Source organism: Moschus berezovskii, chromosome 8, assembly GCF_049115385.1.
Source record: "Moschus berezovskii isolate FMDL1 chromosome 8, NW_MosBer_1.0, whole genome shotgun sequence".
NCBI classification, from domain to species: Eukaryota; Metazoa; Chordata; class Mammalia; order Artiodactyla; family Moschidae; genus Moschus; species Moschus berezovskii.
Window position 1 is genome coordinate 87,432,483 of NC_142467.1, and position 22,082 is coordinate 87,454,564.

Below are 22,082 nucleotides of genomic sequence, written 5' to 3' on the forward strand. Positions count from 1 at the left end.
TACAAACATTTGACAAATATAAAACAATTGAGTGGATAAGAAAGTACATTCAAATAAACTAATTTGTTTTTAATAAGAGATCTTAAAACTATCACCGAATCCTTACCGCAGGCTTATCGGGTTTTAATGAGGAATTGTGGGGAGGCCAGTTTCACCTGCTTTAATTGGTATTTTGAATTGAGCTGGATAATTTTTATATGTTGGAACACACTTTATTGTTAAGGCACGTAAAACACTGAGGATTCTAAGCAGCACTATGAATGATACCAAGAGTAAAATCCAGTTCCCTGTCTCAGAGCTATAAAGGACTTCCTAGCCTCTGGTCAAGAACCATAATACTTGGAGAATGGCAACTGTCTTCCCATTCTCCTTCTAATCTGGCCTCTTGGAATCCAAAACATTTAGGTTTCCCTGGAAGAAGAATTCTATTTTCTATTAAGAAGCTTGTTATCAATCAGTTATTACAGACTTAGGTTATCTGGAAAAAAAAATTTACATTCCCTTTATTTATTTCACTGGGTTTTATATGTTATGATTACTCTAGGAAAAGACTGAAAAAATATATGCGTCATTTTTCATCCTACAGCTGTTTGGATTTCTGGCTGCACATCAAATAATTTTACTGAACAACAACACATTAAAATGCAGATGCCAAGGCATATTGTTGTAATTTGATCACTTATACCAAGGTTAAAGGAAACTCTTGGACAGGAATTATCTTGCAATGAAATACAGCCTTTGATTTTCAAGCAACTAAATGAAAATAAGAGGCATGTTCTTATTCAAGTATGTGGGTTAACAACTGCGCAAAGAACAGCCTCTAGGAATTTTGTGTCTTAGCAAAGCTTATTTACATTTGCAAACTACTCACCAATACATTTGATGCCATTTCCAACCCAGCCTTCTCTACAGCTACATTTGAAGCTTCCTGGGACGTTTAGACACGAGGCGTGCGTGTCACAGTTGTGGGCACCAATTTCACACTCATCCACATCTGAGAAACCATAGTGAATATGGAGAAGATAAGAGACAACCTAATTAATTCTACTTTCAAGATATGTCTGTACAGGCAAAATTTTAAAGCAAACGCAGAGAAAATGGTAACCTCACTTTAAATTTTTAATATGTTTAGACTCCAACAGAATCTGGAAGTGCGTGATCCAAGTCAAACAAGGCCTTCCCTGAAAGAAATTGCCAGCTACAATATACAAAAATATTCCCTGGAAATCTTATCTGGAAAACGACCAGATGCTTATCAGTATATGTATATAGTGCCTTGTGTATGTTGTGTGTGTACACATATACATATATGAACATGCAGAGTTCTTCCCTTACTTGCTGTTTCCTGGAGGTGTAGGCTTAAGGAAGGTCTGGGCTACAGTCTAAGTCACCTACCACTTGGCTTGAGCAAAATATCCTTTAAGAACCTTGAGCAGTGATGGACATATGGCCCAAAGAACTGACCGTGGGACTTCAACCCCCATCCCCTCTTTTAAAAGGCTGAAACTATTTAGTAGAGAGAGAGAGAATAAGAGACAAAGTGGGTGGGATGAATCAAGAACAAAGGCAAAAAGAGTAAATTTGGGTAGGGAGAAAAGAAGGCAAAAGCAAACGGAAAGAGAGGAGAAAAGAAGAAAGAAAAAGATGAGGGAAAGAAAGGAAGAAAAAGAGTCTAAATATAAAGTTTAGATTAATTTCTGTTAGTTTCAAAGCACTGCGAAACCTAGCAACAACGGAGATTCCTCCAGGTCTTTTGGTGCTCCTTCTTTCCGTGTATCTCCTGCTGGGGCAGCAGGTTTGTTAAGAAAGTGAACGCTGCCCCAAGAGCACATGGGAACCAGGGGGCCACATTCTACAGCATCCTCCCACTCTGTGTCCAAGCCCGTTCACAGAGAGGTCTGTGGCTCGCTGTGGCTCGGTGGCTCAGATCATGATCATCTACCACAGAGAAGAACTAAACACATCACACGTGCTCCGGGCCAGTTTCTCATCACATTACTGCTATGACCTGGTGTGGGTGAAAGTACAAGACATTCCAGGGAACAAACAATTTTGCTGGTTAACCTCCGAAATGCGGGAAGCTGAAACACAGGGGATACAAGCTTGACACCTACCTGTGCATCCTGTGGTCCCTTTCTTCACTGAATACCCCAGCTGACAGTGGCAAATGAAGGATCCCTTGGTGTTCTCACATTCCCCGAACATGCAGATGTTGGAATTTAAGTCACACTCATTCACGTCTAGAAAATTTTCAATACCGTGGTTAATATTTATTCATTCTATAGATTAAAAAGCTATTTTAAAAAGTGAATAGAATAATATTGAGATATACACACAAAATTTCAAATATAATGTCTAATATCTGCAGATTTCAAATATAATGTCTAATATCTGCAGAACCCAGTACTGCAGATAAATATTCTGTCTTTAAGGCTTTTCTTTCAAACAATTCTTCCTTTTCCGCTTTTACACCTTCTAATACAACGGTTTGAATTTAAAAATAACCAAAAAAGCCTCTTCTTCTTATGTGTATATATGTGTGTGTGCATCCTGTACATAAATATTTATCCTGCTTGCATGATACCCACCAATGCACGTTTTCATGTCCATGGAAGCCATGAAGCCATCATAACACAGACAACGGTACTCTCCAGGAATGTTGGTGCATTGCCCACCATCACAGATATCAGGATTATTTTCACATTCATCAATATCTGATGACACAAAATCAACATCAAATGAAAACAAGAACGGCTTTCATTAAGCTCACGCATCTTTTTTTCCATCCAGTTCCACTCAAACTATCTGGAGCCAGATTCGTAAGATAAAATTAGCCAGACACACACATGTACACAGTCTGTGTATTTTCCTTCCCGTACCTGCGCAGGACCTCCCATCTGGCATCAGGGCATACCCTTCACTGCAGCTACACTCGTAGCTTCCTTCCGCATTAGTGCACTGCGTGTCACAGCCTCCATTCATTATCATGCACTCATCAATATCTGTGAAAACATTACCACCACGTTACTTGTCAGAGTTACTTGTCCCCTCTCCCTTTTTTTTAAGGAGAGTTTTTCTTTTTAAACAGATAAAGCTTAAATAGTTTTGGATTTTTCTCCCCACCATTTATGCTGATTTATCACTGTACCATTAGTCTTTCTTAGTTCATTTCCTTTTAGACTGTGTTTCATTTGACATCTATTTAGCTCTAGTAACCTATGATTAAAGAACTCAGAAACGCAATATAAGATGAAATATATATAGACAGAAATATAGGACATTTTCTAGGCTAAAAGCAGAGGATCCTCTGCAAAACCACCAAACCATGGCATCTTAGAGATCTGCCCCCATACTTGAGATTCACTTTTAGGACAAAGGACTCCCACTGACGTCATTATATATTCAGTACCAGAAGCACGCCTAGGCTGACTTGAGAAATACAAGTTCCAGACCTGCTTGGCCTCCTTACCTGTACAGCCCTGCCGATCTGGCGTGGCCTGGTACCCAGGATTGCAGGAGCACTGATAAGTTCCAATCATGTTTACACATTTCCCATTTCTACACAAATTGTCACTCAGAGAGCATTCATTAACATCTATAAAAAGATACACAGAATTAACGTTTATGAAATCACAACGTCATTTTAAACTATCAAGAATATGCTGCATTGCAGCAATGGGCTTTACCATTATCCAAAAGGTTTTATTTACCAGTACTTTAGGGGGAAGAAAGATGATCTCCTGGGGGAATTCAAAGAAAATGCTGCAATCTATATTTCTCTTAGTTCTATCTACAACAGCGCTGTCTGGTGGAAGTTTCTATGTTAATGGAACTGTTTCACATCCATGCTGCCCGTGTAGCTGTTACTGAGTGCTTGAAACGTGGAGAGTATGAGCAAGGAACTGAGTTTTTAATGTTATTTAATTTTAATCAAATTTAAATAGCCACATGTGGCTAGTGAGCACCACATTAGACCCCATCCACTTAGCACATGCCAGAAATAAAGCTGGATGATACTTAATATATGAATTCGCATGCTCAGCTGATCCTAACAGGATGGTCACTTGTCTAAATAACATGACGCTTCTGGAGGGAAGACGGCTGGTTCCACAAAACAGAGGGGCTGGAAACAGGGCTCTCATTTTTCAAGTTTTCATGGCATTATGCTTAGTGAGCCTGGACAGGTGGATTACAGATTATATTGACTGATTTTAAATAAGCCAACTATTATAAGATGGGAAGATATCTTTAAAAATAAAAAACTCCCGAAAAGATCTGTGGAAGAAACTAGTACTAATAACGCAAAACGAGAAGAGCAAGAAAATGGTAGAGAGACATTCCTTACACAAGTTACTTGTCAAACACGATCTAGGAAAAAAATCTAATATAGCAAGAAATTCACTTTGAATTCTCAAGATCACGAGGATGATGTGATAGATTTATGTTCATAGTCATGAAATATTTTATTGAACATGCAAAAATACATAGCTTACAGTGGACATTATAACAGTGAGGGAAACTTTTTCAGCTATAAAATCCAGTCATAAAAAAATTCATAAAAAATATGAAAATTAATTAGCAAAATAAATTTCTGAACTAAGAAACAGATCTGAGTCACTAGTATCACAAATATGAATAAATATTCTGCAATTATCTGTGTGAAATACATTTTCATACTATTATTAATGTGGAATTAAAAATATTTAAAACCTTTAAATTCAGCTTTTTATAATGACTTTGAAAAATGAAGCAGACTCCTAGATACAGAGAACACACTAGTGGTCAGCAGTAGGGAGAAGAAAGAGGGAAGGGGCGAAATAGGGGCGGGGGTAAAAAAAAGAGTTACGGGATTATATGAAAGCGCATATGCAAAACTTTTAAAAACTGTAAAGCTCTATAAAATTTAAAGCCTCTTTCCTTCAGCAAAAACATTAAAAGCTTAAAAGTAAATAAAATGTCTGGTCTGTGATTTAAGATTCACCTAATCATTAGCCCCGTGATATAAATATGGGTTAAAATAGACACGTGTAGACCGGGATGTGTTCAAATGCTTTTATTTGGGAGTGTGGGATCTGTTTTATTTTAAACTGGTTTTATTTGCTTACACCTTTGAGAAAGATTTCCTGTGAAGAAAACGTTTCCTGGCTAAAGTAAAGTTCTAAAGCCTGTGGAATGCTTCAGGACCAGTGGTGGTCTTCTCTTATCGCACCCCCTTCCCTGCTGAGCTCAGGGCCAGGAAAGCCTCAGGGCTTCTGTGAGGAACGGGCTGGAGGCAGCACATGTGCTCACACCCAGGTGAGCAGACCCTGTGATGACAGACACAGGGCATAGCGTGGATTCTGTGCACAGGTGTGCTCACAGGTGAACAGTCAGGGAGCAGCCTCTCCAACAGAAGCTGCCGTCCCGTCCCAGCCGACCCAGAGGAGGGAACTACAAGGCCTGACACAGGGCAGGGTCCCTTCCGGAATGCTTGTAACACAGAAGAGGGGAACAGGGGGAATGCCACTCATCTGAGTGTGTCACCAAAGCACTCTCGAAAGACACACCGCCTGACTCCAGATGTGTGGACTCTGAACTCCCAAATTTGAATCAGCTAGATTTCATATGTCCCAAACAAGTTCACTAGAAAAGCCTCTGATCTTTATGCTCTTTACCGGTTGAACTGGGAGGGTTTCTGTGCTGAGGAGACAAGCTTACCCACACAGTCCTCACGTGATGGTGACAGCTCGTGTCCCAGTGGGCAGTCACACTGAAAGCTGCCCTCAGTGTTCACACAGGTGCCACCCCTACAAAGGAGAGGGTTACGTTCACATTCGTCAATGTCTGAAAGGTAAAAACGTGAGAGCCATTGAAGAACTCTGAGGAAAAGCTGTTCACGGACACAGAGTGGGAGAAAGTCATTATCTGAGTCATGGTGATTCAAATGCAGGAGCTGGGTTAATACAAGACGGGATCAGGTCCTCCGCACTTGCTCCACAATTAGTAGACTTAAGTATCATGTTCTCCTTTGAAAGACAGTGAGCTCTCAAGGCATTTACTTGTATGAAATGACCAGGCTCACAAGAGGTAAAAATAAACAGTGTTTGCTTTCCATCAGTCTAAACTCCAGACATCATATGTCTCTATCTCTAATCAAGGTGATAGAAAAATCTTAAGACTGATCACTATGTATATCCCATGAGTGAGTCCTAAAAGTTGCTAAAAATGAAACAGTGGGCTAAAAGTGGGCAATGCCAAGAGCTTGTGTAATAACACATAAGTCAGGAAAAGAAGATGGGATTCCCATAACAGTAAATAAATTTGGGGGTCAACTTCCAACGCCATACATTTTAAGTGAATCCCTGCTCAGTAGTTAGTCTGTGGTGATTTCAGATTCTATAAATAAACAGAACTCAGCCTCAATATCTCACTGCCATTAAGGCGCCAAGAGGCTGGGGCTCCCTAAGAGTCAGAGAGGAGCAGATTTCCTGTCTGACATTTAGATCTGTGCTCTCTCGCCACAGCTCCTCGCCAAGCACACTGTTAACAGCTCTGAGACAAGCCAAAGTCGCGCTAACGAGTCTGTGCTAGGCCTGTTTCCAAACCTGAGTGGCTTACCCATGCAGTTCTTCATCATCATGAACCCGCTCTCGTAGCCTTCGAAGCACTCGCACTCAAAGCTGCCCGGCGTGTTGACACAGATGCCGCTCCCACAGAGGTCAGGAGAAATCCTGCACTCGTCAATGTCTAATCCAAGGTTTAAAAAAAATAAAAAAAAAAAAACCACAGTGAGATGAGACGGTATTAAGGAACAGAGAGATTTGGCCTTCTAAGTGAAGGTGCTGGAGGAATCGGGTGAGAAGGAGGAGGATGTGTTTTCATGAGATCCCCTAGATGGGGACAGGGCTGCAGGCACATTCCTTTCGCCAACTGCCAAAACTGTCACAGCCAATGGGCAGGTGCTGTCTTTTTGCCTTTAAGAACTTGGAAATTGTGGATTTCTCTTTATGGTTTAGAAATGGTCACAGAATATGAAATAAGCAACTGTGGCATGAGAGGACCTAGGCAGGTGGCAAATGAGGAAGCAGTGGCCACACTGATGGAGTCCCATGCACAACCCAAAGGCCATGCTAGTTCTGATGCACTAGCCATGTCCACCCCTGGTGGGGGCCTGTGGGTGCTGCTGCCTCTGAGCAGGGGAGCAGGGCTGGCCCCAGGGACAGCTTCAGAGGTGGATGCAACTACTGAACCCTAAGCCAGAGAATACACATACGTGGCAGGGTCACGGAACATGCTCCAACTGTGCTTTTGTGTAATATTCAGATGGAAGAGCCTACTGATCTGATTTTAAAACTGAAAACAAAGGACAATGATGGGCTTTTGTGTTTGTCATTTTTTATACAGTACGGTGAATAAGAATCTTTAATAGTAGCACATGTATTCTCAAAAACAGGATTCTGTGAGAAATCTCCCATTCCTAAAATCAAGATTTTCAACAGAGTAGTCATATCTATAAAATATGATTAAGAAAATATGACTTGTTTAACCATTTTTGTCACAGTGGGGGAAAAATGTTATTGCCAGCATATGCTTATTTTGGTGAATTTTAATTTTTAAGTTTTTCTCTCACAGGATTTATAAATAGCTAATTTGCACATGTTTCCTTGGGTAGAGCGTGGTCTCAGTTCCAGCTTTCTCCTGGCTTTTGGTTTTTCTCTATTGATTTTCCCAATTGCAGGACATATATACTGAAAATCCAGGTACTTTCTTTTGAACAAAAGTCTTAACAAAATCAATTGATTCAATTAAGCAGGTAAATAATGTGCACGCTAATTACTTTATTTTTTATCTATCACTAGCTAGGAACTGGTAATGAGAACCATATGAAAACACAGAACAAATTCAATGGCAGAGGAGGGACAAATTCTGGCTGCTGTGATGTGGTGGGAGCTGCACAGTGCAGATTTTGAACTCTGGAACCAGACAGCTGGACATAAATCCCACTATTGTCATTTTCTGAGTGTAGGGTCTTGGGAAAATCATTTAATTTCTCTGTGCCTTAGTTTGTTTATCTGTAAAATGGGAGTAAGTGAATTGACATTTCTTTGTCTTATAAAGAGTGCTGTACATATAATAAGCTATTCTCTGTAATAATTAGTATTCTGAAGGAGGTGGTTTTTGAATTGATCCTAGAAGATCTGCTCAGAAATTCTAACTTTAAAGATGTAGAACAAATAGAAAGTCAAGAGATAAAATGCCTAGGTAAAGAAAATTAACGCACTTCAGAGAACAGTGAGTTACAGAGGCTGATGATGAATCCAAGTACAGGCAAGAGAGGTATGGTGACTATGGTGACAACGTAGGGAGCAGTAGACGGGCCTTCTGTGCTTTGAAGAAGGGCAGCCACCCATGTCCCGCTGTCCTTTCACACTACAGCTCACAGCACCACAGTGCTGTTAATAACCTTCTCTCTTGAACAATTTAAACAAGGCAAGTTTCAGAGTCATTAAATGATGTGGCTAATTTCAGGCCAAAAACAGAGCAGTCAGAACTGGAGAAGCTTCTTTATCCAGGTCTAGGGTGGTCTGAGTCAATGGAAGTTGCTCTGTGTGAAGTTACACAAACTAAGCCCTGCTTTTTAGCAAGAAAACCCTGGTGGGTGTGAAACTGAAGGATCTGACTGGGGGAAATTACGGCGTGGGGGGTGAAAGATGCTGGAGGAATCGCAATGTAGGAGAGACTGTGATGTGCTGCCCAGATCCTGCTTCAGGAAGGAAGCCTTCACACGTCCTTGCCCTCCGCTTGTGGGACTGCGGCTGCCAGAAAGTCCCGAGGTGGGGGCTACCTTCAGGAGAAACCTCAGCTCCCCACAATCACAGCCTCCTCTGGGTGGATGTACCCAAATATTCATCATGCAGCTACGTCAACACCAAGCCGCTATGCCCTAATTCAAGACAATTCTGATATCCCTTCCAGAAAGATGCAGAGCTTCGCCATTGGGGGTGCTGAGGACCACACTGGGACTGCATCACAGCCTAAAACTTTTCCTTCAGGCCCCTTCTGCTTCCTTTCCCTTCCTCCCCAAGTCACTGACCCCAAAATCAATTCCTAATAAGATTCCAGCATGCTCATCTCTGCTCAGAGTCTGTGTCCTGAAGAGCTGAACCTACATCAGGAATAGTGTAGAAGAAATACCTGAAACAGTCATTTTAATGGAAGAATATACAAAACCTTGTCACTTGTCTGTTGGGAGAGGGAGGGGTCAAAACGAAGTCTTAGGTTTCAAGCCCGAGTGAAATGATAATATTAATACATGTAAAGAAGACCCTAGACAGAGGAAGCGGGTTGGAACAAGGGAGATGAAAAAATAAACTGTCTCATAAAGTCAGAAATTTGAGAGTAGAGCTCAGGAGGAACAGAGGGCTAGAGACAGCACCTCGGAGTCAGCTCGACAGAGGCCATCCAAAAAGTCATGGTGGCAGACGCAGTACTGAGAGGCAGAATGTGGAGAGAGCAGAGGACTCTGGAAAATGCCAAAGGCAAGAAGAATCTGAAGATTAGAAAAGGAAAATCACAGTCATGACCGGACAATTGAAAGAGGGGAACATCATGAAAAGAAAGAGAGACGAAAGGCACCAAGAGAAATAACTTTTGAACTTAGCAAAGGTGTTCTGCAAGAGTTTATACACACACACACACACATATGTACACACACAGACACAATCAAGAAATTCTGATGTGCCTTCCAGATGCAGAGTGGTGAGGGGCACTGAGGACCACCCTGGGACTGTGTGATATATGTGTGTGTGTCTGTGTTTGTGTGTGTGTATACAAATACATATGCGGCAGAAGAAGGGAGAGGAGCATTCAAAAGTGCAAAAGGCTACAAGGCAAATGGGAAAGGAAAGGGTGGGATGGATTCAGAGAGTAGCACTGACATACAGACACTATCATGTGTAGAGTAAATAGCTCGTGGGAAGTTGCTGTATGGCTCAGGGAGCTCAGCTCAGTGCTCTGCGACGAACTAGAGGGGTGGGATGGGGCGGTGGGTGGGAGGGAGGTTTCCGAGGGAGGGGATGTATGTATACATAGAGCAGTACTTTCAAAACAGCAAGAGAAAGAGAGCCAGGGTTTACCCAATACAATAGAAGAATAGTCTTACCCGTGCAGTTCCTTTCCTCCATGTCCAGGGCAAAGCCACTATTGCAACGGCACTTGAAACTCCCAATCGTATTCCTGCACTTTCCATGGGTGCACATCCCGGGAAACGCTTTGCACTCATTGATATCTACAAGCAGAACAGAGTGGGAATGCATAGCCGTTCGAAACAAAAGAGGAGGTCCATCATTTTAAGTGAAGAACCTACCTGGATGGAAATTAATGTACTCAAGTGAAAATGGGGGGTGGTGTTAAATTTTTAAGTGACTACACTGATGCCACACAGAAAGTTTCAGTTGCGAAAAAGAGTTTGCATTTGTAATGAAGTGTTCTGATCTCTTTACTTCTGACCATATGTTTTGTAAAGTTTAGGGGGCACAGAGAACTTTTTGCAACATCAGGGCTGCATCTCATCAGGCCGTGCTGAGAAAAGCAGTGGTCCAGTAGAAGGATGTAAGAAAAGTGTTATCAGCTGTCCCCGTGTCTTCACTTCAGTACCAACTTGTACGGGGATTTATGCTCCTGGGCCATAGGCTGGTTGTATGTTTTAACAAAGAAAATAAAGCGGGGAACCAAACGTTTAGAGCAAAATCAAGCCTCAGAGAATGTGGAAGGTGTGCTCTAGTGTGGAGGGACCCATGCGCTGGGGACAGTTACCTTTGTAAAATGGCCTCCCGGTAAGGACATCCCCTCTGTTAGCAAAGCCAGGCCCCCGGGGGCACAGGGTCTCATACTCTTTGGTGCCAGGTTTGGGGCACTCCTCACACTCGGTGCCCCAAGCCGCTCCGACCGCACAGCAGCAGGCATCCATGCGGAACTTCCCAGGTACAGGATGGATGCATTCATCCTCATCCCACTTCAAGTAACACTGCTCCATGCGGATATCTACAGGGAGGAGGAACCACAGGTTGAGATCAAGCTGGCAGAGTCACTGAACATTCACATGCCGATCACCTGCTTAGTCCCTCCCTGGCAGGACTGGAATCAATTCTATCTGAGCAGTTTGTCTCTTGTTTGCAGAACATTTCCCATTTGCCTATGCAAGTCTCTTCTTGAAACTATCTCACATCGACAGCCACAGTGAATTACTATAGCAAAATTGAAGTAGTGACAAAATGTATTTAACCAATGTATAAGGAGGAAGAAAATCCAACACATCCTCATAGAATGTTACAAAGGTATCATTTGGAGTGATATTACTACTAAGAATTTATTTTGTTGAGTGATAACTGAAAATCAATGACATAAATTTATATATAGCATCATTTAGTTATTGAAGGCAATTTGATTTCAATAGTTATTTGATCATACTGCTGCTGTTGTTCAGTAGCTCAGTTGTATTTGGCTATGCAACGCCATGGACTGCAGCACGCCAGGCCTCCCTATCTTTCACCGTCTCCCAGAGCTTGCTCAAACTCATGTCCATTGAGCTGGTGATGCCATCCAACCATCTTGTCCTCTGCCGTTCCCTTCTCCTGCTGCCCTCAATAGTTCCCAGCACCAGGGCCTTTTCTAATGAGTCGTTCCTCACATCAGGTAGCCAAAGTATTTGAGCTTCAGCATCAGTCCTTCCAATTAATATTCAGGACTGATTCTCTTTAGGATGGACTGGTTGGATCTCCTTGTAGTCCAAGGGACTCTCCAGAGTCTTCTCCAACACCACAGTTCAAAAGCATCGATTCTTTGGCGCTCAGCTCTCTTTATGGTCCAACTCTCACATCCATACACGACTACTAGAAAAACCAAGGCTTTGACTAAACAGACCCTTGTTGGCAACGCAATGTCTCTGCTTTTTAATATGATGTCTAAGTTTGTCACAGCTTTTCTTCCAAGGAGTAAGCGTCTTTTAATTTCATGGCTGCAGTTACCAACTGCAGTGATTTTGCAGCCCAAGAAAACAGTCTGTCACTGTTTCCATTGTTTCCCCATCTATATGTCATGAAGTGATAGGACCGGATGCCATGATCTCAGTTTTTGAATGTTGAGTTTTAAGCCATACTGGTACTATTATTTTGTCATCTTCAAAAGGTACTTTACTTTTTTCTAAACTTTGGAGAAAATTTAAAATTCCAAAAATAATTTTTCTTTATTATTTGACTTTGGATATTTCTAAACAATTCCACATGATTTTATAGTCATACTTTGTATCGAATTTAAATATGCTGTCAAAAATTAACTTAAAATAAAATTTGTGCTATTATAATAACTAAACTGTATGATATTGCCAACTTTTTACTTACCACTAATTTTAAAAATCTTTTTTTAAAATACTTTAAAGATCTTCAAATATAATAATCTAAAAAAATTTACTATATAGCTTTTTGAGTACTTTTTAAATATATAATTATTTGAATACTTATTTAATTTGTAATTTTAAGTGAAGTGAAGTCTCTTAGTCGTGTCCGACTCTTTGCGACCCCATGGACTGCAGCCTCCCAGGCTTCTCCATCCATGGGATTCTCCAGGCAAGAATACTGGAGTGGGTTGCCATTTCCTTCTCCAGGGGATCTTCCTGACTCAGGGATTGAACCTGGGTCTCCCACATTGCAGGGGGATGCTTTACCCTCTAAGCCACCATACCTACTTAAATACCTTGAAGATCTTGGACTATAATACTACCATTGATCACAATTTGTCTACAAACTCAATTTTAAATACAAGCCTATGTAAAGCTATATTACAAACTAAAAAGCTATTGTTTCATAATACACTGGGAAAAAATTCCTTAGGTAAATAAAAAAAAATTGTTCAGAGACAACACAGAATTATTAGAAGTTTCTTTTTCAGTCATGAAGCTTAACTTTAGTCAAGGATGACACTGATAAAGTCAACTAGGCATTTCTATAATACAATGTTGATAGAAAGAGCTTCTTTATTTATAATCTTTTAAAAAATAAAGCATTAAGAAAATTTTAAACTCTGAAGATGGTAAAGGAAGGGACGAGATTCAGTCAGTGTGTGCACACAGAAGCCAAATAACTTTGCCATGACTCTCCCCACTGTCTTGTCTAGAAGCATAGCTGCAATGGACTGCGGATTGTTAACTTCAAACACAAGTCTCCGATTTTTCTTCTATGTTTAACATATAAGGTCTCTTATTACGTTGACTCAGTGTAAAAGATTAAACAGGACTAAAACATCTGATTAATATCTTAATTTTTTTTTTTTTAAATACACCAGGCTCACAGAAGTCAACTCAGTAGTGAGTATCTCACTGAACGTGTGCTGCATGTGTGCTCACTCAGTCAGGTCTCTTTGTGACCCTATGAATTGGATCCCACTAGGCTCCTCTGTCCATGGAATTTTCTAGGCAAGAATACTGGAGTGGGTCACCATTTCCTTCTCAGGGCATTTTCCTGATCTAAGAATTGAACCCACATGTCCTTCATCCCCTGCCCTGGCAGGTGGATTCTTTACTGCTTGAGCCACCTGGGAAGGCCTGGTGTGTGAAAGCAGAAACTTGCAAATATACTGGTATTTGTACACCCATGCTCACAGATGCCTTATCCATAACAGCCAAAAGGTGGATGCCACCCAAGTATCCATCAGCAGGTAAGTAGACCAAAAAATGTGGTACATACACACAATGGAACACCACTCAGTCTGAGAAAGTAGAGAAATGCCGATACATGCTACAACATGGATGAACTCAGGAGACACCACACTAAGCCAAACAAGCCAGACATAGAAGGACAAATGTCACGTGATTCCTTTCATATGAGGCACTTAGAGCTGTCAAGTCCACAGAGACAGAAGCACAGACACCGGGGGCTGGGAGAGGGGCTAAGTGGAAGTTAGTATTTAATAGGTTCAGAGTCTTCAGTTGGGGAAGAGGAATTTTTGAGATTAATTTTTGAGCAGTACTAATTTTCTGTATTACACAGAAACCATTTCACTGAAAAGTGAAAGTGAAAGTCGCTCAGTCATGTCCGACTCTTTGCGACCCCATGGACTGTAGTCCATGGAATTCTTCAGGCCAGAATACTGGAGTGGGTAGCCTTTCCCTTCTCCAAGGGATCTTCCCAACCCAGGAATCGAATCGGGGTCTCTTGCATTGCAGGCAGATTCTTTACCAACTGAGTTATCAGGGAAGCCCGTTTCATTTAAATTCACCCATTTAAAAAATATTCTCTAGCTAGTTCCTCCAAAATACTTTATTTAAAGCACGTTTTCCAACTACCAACCTAATACATTTGATCAGGCCACTCCAAAATAAGAAAATGTATGCTTGGTTCATGAATCTTACCCAGACACACACGGCCAGTTCCATCCAATGTAAGGCCTTCAGGGCACTCACAATGAAAAGATCCTTTGCTGTTGACACAGCGTCCATTTGGGCAAACGCCAGGAAACACCTCACACTCATTAACGTCTGCAGGGAAATGAAGCAAGGAGAGGAATAAAGATGTCACCGATAGAAAAAGCAGGTGTAATCTTACTTCCTGTATAGCAAATTCATTCTGCAATAATGTGGATTATTACCTCAGTTAAGCATATATATTTCACAACGAAGCTACCGGGTCTCCTGGGTACCAGCTGTGAAAACTACCACAGCCTTGCTTATCCATAAAATACAGCCAAGACAAGTTCTTTGCCAGCTGCTTTATGCCTTAAAGGCGAGGGATGAAAATTTACCCCACAGCATAAAGAGTAGAAATGGGAAACTCAAAGCTGTTTCCTAAGAATATTATGCTAAAACATTTGTTGACAACATAAGAGTATTTTTACTGAAACTCCAAGGTTTTTGAGAGTGATAAATATCTCCAAAGTATGGGAGAGAATGTCAATTTTAAATACTTTCCTAAAGATTCACAATGTTTTCAAGAACCTACTCACCTTCACAAGTAACACCTTTTACCCTGGCAAACCCTCTTGGGCAAGCTGTATCTGTGAGAACGAAGAATATATTTTTTTCCACATTACAAAAGAAAATACAACTGTCCTAAGTGCAACAAACAGAATAATGGAATCAAAATTGAACTAAATAAAAACCACAATCCAGGTTTTAGAGGCAAAGGACTGCAGCTGCCTTTGTTCAATTCAGTGGAGTTGAGGTAACTCTATCAGTTTTTACCCATATTGAGATTCTCATCATTTTCCCCACAATTCCCTTTTTATTTTTCATGTTGTCAACTGAATCATAAGTAAACAAAAGATTTAAAGGAATGAGATATCACTTTCTACTGGGACACATGCAAACAAGAATACTGGAGGATACTGATACAGTCAACCAGCAGCTAAATTCTAGTTGACTTTCTTCCTTGTCTAAACTATTCAGAAGGTCTGCTTATAGTAAGAGGATAAACCCAATACGTATTTCAAGAAGTGAATACATTTTACCGGAAAGATATCATATTAGGGAGGGCAATGACCTTATGGTCTTCCTCACTAGGTAAATATATAAAGAGGTGCTTAGTTGAGGAGGAAGCTTTCGATGCCAAGCCCAGAATCCTACTGGGCAGGCTCCTACCTAGCTCACACCGCTCACAGGGGCTCCCCCAGGCGGCCCCAAGCGTGGCACAGCATTCGGATTTCAGAGTAGCTCCATTGATGTTCACCTCACAGCGGTTGTCCTGGATGTTGAGCCAACAGGTCCCTTTCAGGCTGTCTGAAAAGGAATAAGAAACAATGGGGAGTTCTCATCTTTGAAGAGAATATAACTCAGTTCTGTACACCAAAAACATTATTTGATAGTACTAAGAAACAAAACAGTTATCTTAAAAACTTTTATATATGCTAGACACATTTACATGTACATGCGTTTAAATGCATATTCAGTTCAGTTCAGTTCAGTCGCTCAGTCGTGTCCGACTCTGCGCGACCCCATGAATCACAGCACGCCAGGCCTCCCTGTCCATCACCAACTCCCGGAGTTCACTCAAACTCATGTCCACAGAGTCGGTGATGCCATCCAGCCATCTCATTCTCGGTCGTCCCCTTCTCCTCCCGCCCCCAACCTTTCCCAGCATCAGAGTCTTTTCCAGTGAGTCAACTCGTCGCATGAGGTGGCCAAAGTATTGCAGTTTCAGCTTTAGCATCAGTCCTTCCAATAAACACCCAGGATTGATCTCCTTTAGAATGGACTGGTTGGATCTTCTTGCAGCACAAGGGACTCTCAAGAGTTTTCTCCAACACCACAGTTCAAAAGCATCAATTCTTCGGCGATCAGCTTTCTTCACAGTCCAACTCTCACATCCATACATGACCACGGGAAAAACCATAGCCTTGACTAGACGAACCTTGGTTGGCAAAGTAATGTCTCTGCTTTTTAATATACTATCAAGGTTGGTCATAACTTTCCTTCCAAGGAGTAAGCGTCTTTTAATTTCCTGGCTGCAATCAGCATCCGCAGTGATTTTGGAGCCCAAAAAAATAAAGTCTGACACTGTTTCCACTGTTTTTCCATCTATTTCCCACGAAGTGATGGGACCAGATGCCATGATCTTAGTTTTCTGAATGTTGAGCTTCAAGCCAACCTTTTCACTCTCCTCTTTTACTTTCATCAAGAGGCTTTTGAGTTCCTCTTCACTTTCTGCCATAAGGGTAGTGTCATCTGCATATCTGAGGTTATTGATGTTTCTCCCAGCAATCTTGATTCCAGCTTGTGCTTCTTCCAGCCCAGCGTTCCTCATGATGTACTCTGCATATAAGTTAAATAAGCAAGGTGACAACATACAGCCTTGACGTACTCCTTTTCCTATCTGGATACAGTCTGTTGTTCCATGTATAGTTCTGACTGTTGCTTCCTGACCTGCATACAGGTTTCTCAAGAGGCAGGTCAGGTGGTCTGGTATTCCCATCTCTTTCAGAATGTTCCACAGTTTATTGTGATCAACACAGTCAAAGGCTTTGGCATAGTCAATGAAGCAGAAATAGATATTTTTCTAGAACTCTCTTGCTTTCTCCATGATCGAAATGCATATTGCTGCTGCTGCTGCTGCTAAGTCACTTCAGTCGTGTCCGACTCTGTGTGACCCCATAGACGGAAGCCCACCAGGCTCCCCCGTCCCTGGGATTCTCCAGGCAAGAACACTGGAGTGGGTTGCCATTTCCTTCTCCAATGTGTGAAAGTGGAAAGTGAAAAGTGAAAGTGAAGTCGCTCAGTCGTGTCCGACCCTTAGCGACCCCACGGACTGCAGCCTACCAGGCTCCTCCATCCATGGGATTTTCTAGGCAATAGTACTGGAGTGGTTTGCCATTGCCTTCTCCGAAATGCATATTACATACATGTAAATTTCACATGATATGGGAATTAATACAATTATATATCTGGGTATTCTAGGAGCAGCTGCTACTGCCCAAGACTTCATACTGGGATTTGCAAATAACAGCCCATGACTGTTAAAAGATCATTACTTGTATGAAAAGTACTTGGAAGATTTATTCTTTTTGGCAAATACTTTGATATTTAAGACTTCATCCAATGGCACTTTGCAAATAATCTCCTTCTCTCCCAATTCCTTATCAAATAAATTACACACAATGGTTCTTAGAGAGAAGCCAGTTTTTCTCTAACTGAAGATAATCATTTGATGAATAATTTGAAAAAAAGAAATCTTGAAGATAAAAAAGAAAATAAAACCTCTAAAACCACCATTAAGACACACCATGGATATATTTGATGTTTTTTTTTCAGGACTTTTTTCTGTGGTATGTACGTATAGCTTTATCTCTAGTTCAAAACATAATACATATTTATGATAAACTATTTGAAGAAATAGCAGAGAAAATAAAAAAACTATTTGTAATGCTACCATCCAGATGCAACTATTCCTAACTTTTTAGACTATGTTTCCACACCAAATTTAAGTTCCTCCTTAAATGATGGTAAAAAAACAAAAAAAAAAGATTTTGAAGCAGAGAAAAGGAATCCCAAGTTGACATAGCAAGTATTAACTGGGTAAAATAAGTCCTGTGATGATTTCCTTGCAGTACTGTGGATCTCAGTTTCTAGTGTGTAACATTACCAAGCTTCTAACTAAAATGCAGATTCATAAGTCTCCAGGTGTGTGGCCTAGGAGTCGGCATGTGAAAAGCTCCTGAGATGGTCTCTCTGAAGGTGATGTGTAAAATGATTGAACAAAAAGCTTAATAGCATATTGCAGTCATAGACTTGGTAAACAATAAAGCAAAACCATATTCCTATAGCATTTACTTTATATAAAACTCATTTAATAATAAGGACAAATAAGGTTTTACAATAAAAACAATATAACCAGAAACACAGGAGGATTCTTTACCATCTGAGCCAGAGAAGCCCAAGAATACTGGAGTGGGTAGCCAATCCCTTCTCTAGGGGATCTTCCCAACCCAGGAATCAAACCTCAAGGGTAAAACAAAGGAAAAACCTCTGTCCTTGACTGAATACAAAGAGCTATGGGGCAAGGATGTGGAGAAGAGATGGGTAGTCTGTTTGCTTTTTTCTATTTTGAGATTTAATTTGGATAAAAACTGCACAAATGAAAGAGATTTGCTCACATCCATTTGTATCAGCTATCAAATTATAAGTTTTTTTATAGGCTTAAAACTGCAAATTCCATAGCATAGAGGAAACAGACATGTTAGTGTAAGGCTATTGTGTATTTAAATGGTCTTTTAAGAACTGCATTAATTACTGGTTTATCACCTTGACTGTAGTTATTTTAAGATATACGGTGATGAATATTTACTAATATTTATTGAGGCAGCAACAAGCACTATTAAAGGCTTTCCATATATTAGTTTATTTACCCATTAAAACAACCCTATAGACAACTTGTAGATGAGAAAACTAAGGCACGGGGGTCAACTAATTTACCGGAAGAAGGTCACCCAGCCAGCAGAGGGTCAGCATCAAGATTCAAACTTGCACTGTATGATTTTAGAGGCCTCATTCCGCAACATAGTGCTTCTTTAGACCGGTATTGTATCAACACTGAAAACCCACAAAATCAATAGACATGTATACATACCCAATCCATCTCTCCTTATTGTTTTTTCTTGTGTGTGTGTAGGTATATATGTAACTACTTACACATGTTGTCACAATATAGATGTAGTTATATAGTCAGAGGTTGGTTAAGATCTCCAAAAAAGTAAAGCAGGGTAAGCAGATAAGCTAGAGGCTATAGGAATAGTCAAAAAGAAAAATAATGGTGGCTTGGATTGGGGGTTGTTGAAACTGATGGTGAGAAGGGGTTGAAATATGGAAAAACTTTGAGTACAATCAACAGGATTTAGATGGATTCAACCTGCAGCTTGAGAGAAAGGCATCAAGAATGACTCTGATTATAAAAATAGAGTTACAATTTGTCAAGATAGAACTGCTTCTAGGAGACCCAGATTTAAGCTGAAAGATAGAAATGTGGTTTTAGACATGCTGTTTGATATGCCAATTAGACACCCCAGTGGAGATACTATGCAGATAATTAGAAAGACAAGTCTGAAACTGGAGAGATTAAGGCTAGAGAGAGAATTGTGAGAGTTAATGTAGAGGCCACCTAAGCATGCATGTAAGACAGAGAAGCAAAAACATCCGAGGATCTCAAGACTGATCTGTGAGACATTTCCAACTGGATAGCAGGAGAAAATGAAAGATTTAACACAGGAAACTGAGGAACGAGGCCAGGAAAGTGAAAGGAGAAAAAGAGAAGGCCAAAAGGAAAAACTTCTTGAAAGGGGATGAGTGATGAACTGTGTTGAATATTATTAATAGACTAAGATGAGGAACAAGAATTGACCATTGGATTTTACAACAGAGAGGTCACTGCCCCTGTTGTGTCCATGAAATGTGAGGACAGAACTCAGATCCAAGCCAAAGATGAGGGAAACTGGTACGGATTATGCAGAGCCATCAGACGGAAGCAGTGTAATGCAGGAAAGATTAATCAAATATATTGTTCTATTATATTTCATCACTTCAATCAGAAAATAATAGTCTCTTCAAGCAGTCTATAGAACAGCTGAAGATTGGTTTATGTTTACGAAGCTTGCAGAATATGTTCTAAATCCTGAAATATTCTTTATATCTAATTCATTTATGTTCCGATTTAATTTTAAATTCGTACTTACATCAGGGGATTTTTATTCAGTTCTAAATTTAGAGATTTGGTTCCTACCAAGGGGCAATTTAAGGCTCAACACTGACTAAAGCCATTTGACAGTCTTATTTAAAACATTCATAATATTTCTTATGTGTATTTTACTATTTAGTTTATTTTTAAAACTTGAATTGTTTTTAATGAAAAAAGAAGATAAAATAATGTCTAAAATGTAACCATATTAAGTAAATTTCTTTCTGAGCAGCTTTTGGCTGAGATACTCAAATCTGATCACAACGAATGAACACACATAATACACTGACTTAGAGAAATACTGTGGGGGTTAGGTGTCCAACATAATAACTTGCAAATAAAATGTCTTTGTTCTTCATTCATTAATAATTAACTATAAGAATAAGAGGCCAAAATCCTAAAAGTGTTTATATTGAAGCAAAAACTCTAAGGTATCTTTGATGCCCAAGTGGCATACAGATTTAGTTTTCTGAGACATTAATTGACTAATGCTGAGTTTATTTCCTTTGCATAATAAAATGATTCTATCTCAGTTGGAAACTGTGGCTTAGTAAAAATACTTCTGCCTTACCAGATTCAATCCATATGCGCCCCCCGACACCCAACCAGGAATTCTGTGAGAAAAAAAAAGTAATGTCCTAGGCAGATGGCAGTCTATTTTCTAGTATGGAGAGTGGAGCAAGGCTCAAATTTCACCAGCTGTACCTCATTGGGAAATTGAGCGCTGGCATTTCCAAAGGGAAGGTTTTCATTGAAACTTTGGACTTTATCATTTCTCCTTCCTGTGACAAACAGGTACTCTAAGTATCCAGCTAAATACTGTTAGCATCAGATATAATATGGAAAATACTATTGTCTTTGGCAAACACTAAACTGAAAATTCATACTGAATAGATAACAAACAAAAACTGCCAATTTATTTGGCACTGTGTAAAACTGTAACACCTCCCTAACTATTTGGAAATATGTATTTGGTTCACTTTGAGATCCCATGGACAGAGAAGCCTGGCAGGCTAGAGTCCATAGTGTCTCAAGAGTCAGACACGACCTGGCAACTAAACCACCACCAAATGTGGATATGAGGTAAAAATGTGAAGAAAGTATATCTAGTCAGTGTAGCCTTAGACACTAGAAGCAGGAGAGAACTACTGAGATCGGTTTTTTCTCTTACATAAGCTGAAGAAGAGCTGCTTATAGTAACATTATAATAGATCTGACTATTTCATTTTATTTATATCCTACTGCCTTTATTAATGGAGAAGGAAATGGCAACCCACTCCAGTATTTTTGCCTGGAGAATCCCATGGACAGAGGAGCCCGGTGGGTCGTGGTTCATGGGGTTGAAGAGAGTTGGACACGACTGAAGTGACTGAGCATGCACACATGACTTTATCAAGAACTGACCTTCTATGGTTTGAGATACATTGAAACATGTTAGTCCTGGAAGTTTTCAAATCTTTCTCTCTTAGAGATTTTCCAAAGCAAGAATTCTTTGGCATTCATAAAGTTATGATTGATAGAAGAAATTTTTAAAAAACCAACAAATTCTTTCTATTTGTTTAAAGTTTCAACTCTTCAAGTTCTTGTCCTGTTAACTGAGTCCAAATGTGATCGCATTTTTGTTTACCATTGAAGGTTGTTTATAAAAAGTATGCAGTAAGGATTTGATTGTATTGCTGCCTAAGGCATTCCTGGGGAATGAATATAAATATGTGTGTGGTATGGAAATGCTTATAACTTATGGTGTAATATATATATATATATATATATATATATACACTTACACAAAAGGAATGCTTTCTAGAATCTAACAAAATTTAAGAGTCTGTCTAGTTTATACTATCATGTTTTACTCTTACCTGGATAACAAGAGAAAACAACTGAAGTAACTCC

The 22,082-nt window shown here is 40.1% G+C and overlaps 1 protein-coding gene across 3 annotated transcripts in view; it reads right to left on the reverse strand.

The window, feature by feature from the left end:
• The window catches only part of FBN2 (fibrillin 2), a 226,928-nt gene that overhangs the window by 56,246 nt on the left and 148,600 nt on the right, over window positions 1–22,082 (reverse strand). For all 3 annotated transcript variants that reach the window (XM_088838382.1, XM_055429280.2, XM_088838381.1), the window contains 12 exons: window positions 15,608–15,745; window positions 14,974–15,024; window positions 14,384–14,509; window positions 10,795–11,022; window positions 10,142–10,267; window positions 6,598–6,726; window positions 5,698–5,823; window positions 3,470–3,595; window positions 2,880–3,002; window positions 2,589–2,714; window positions 2,115–2,240; window positions 872–994 (listed from right to left, as the gene is read on the reverse strand). In XM_088838382.1, the coding sequence (XP_088694508.1) occupies window positions 872–994; window positions 2,115–2,240; window positions 2,589–2,714; window positions 2,880–3,002; window positions 3,470–3,595; window positions 5,698–5,823; window positions 6,598–6,726; window positions 10,142–10,267; window positions 10,795–11,022; window positions 14,384–14,509; window positions 14,974–15,024; window positions 15,608–15,745 (1,548 nt within the window). The remainder of the gene's footprint in view (window positions 1–871; window positions 995–2,114; window positions 2,241–2,588; window positions 2,715–2,879; window positions 3,003–3,469; window positions 3,596–5,697; window positions 5,824–6,597; window positions 6,727–10,141; window positions 10,268–10,794; window positions 11,023–14,383; window positions 14,510–14,973; window positions 15,025–15,607; window positions 15,746–22,082) is intronic.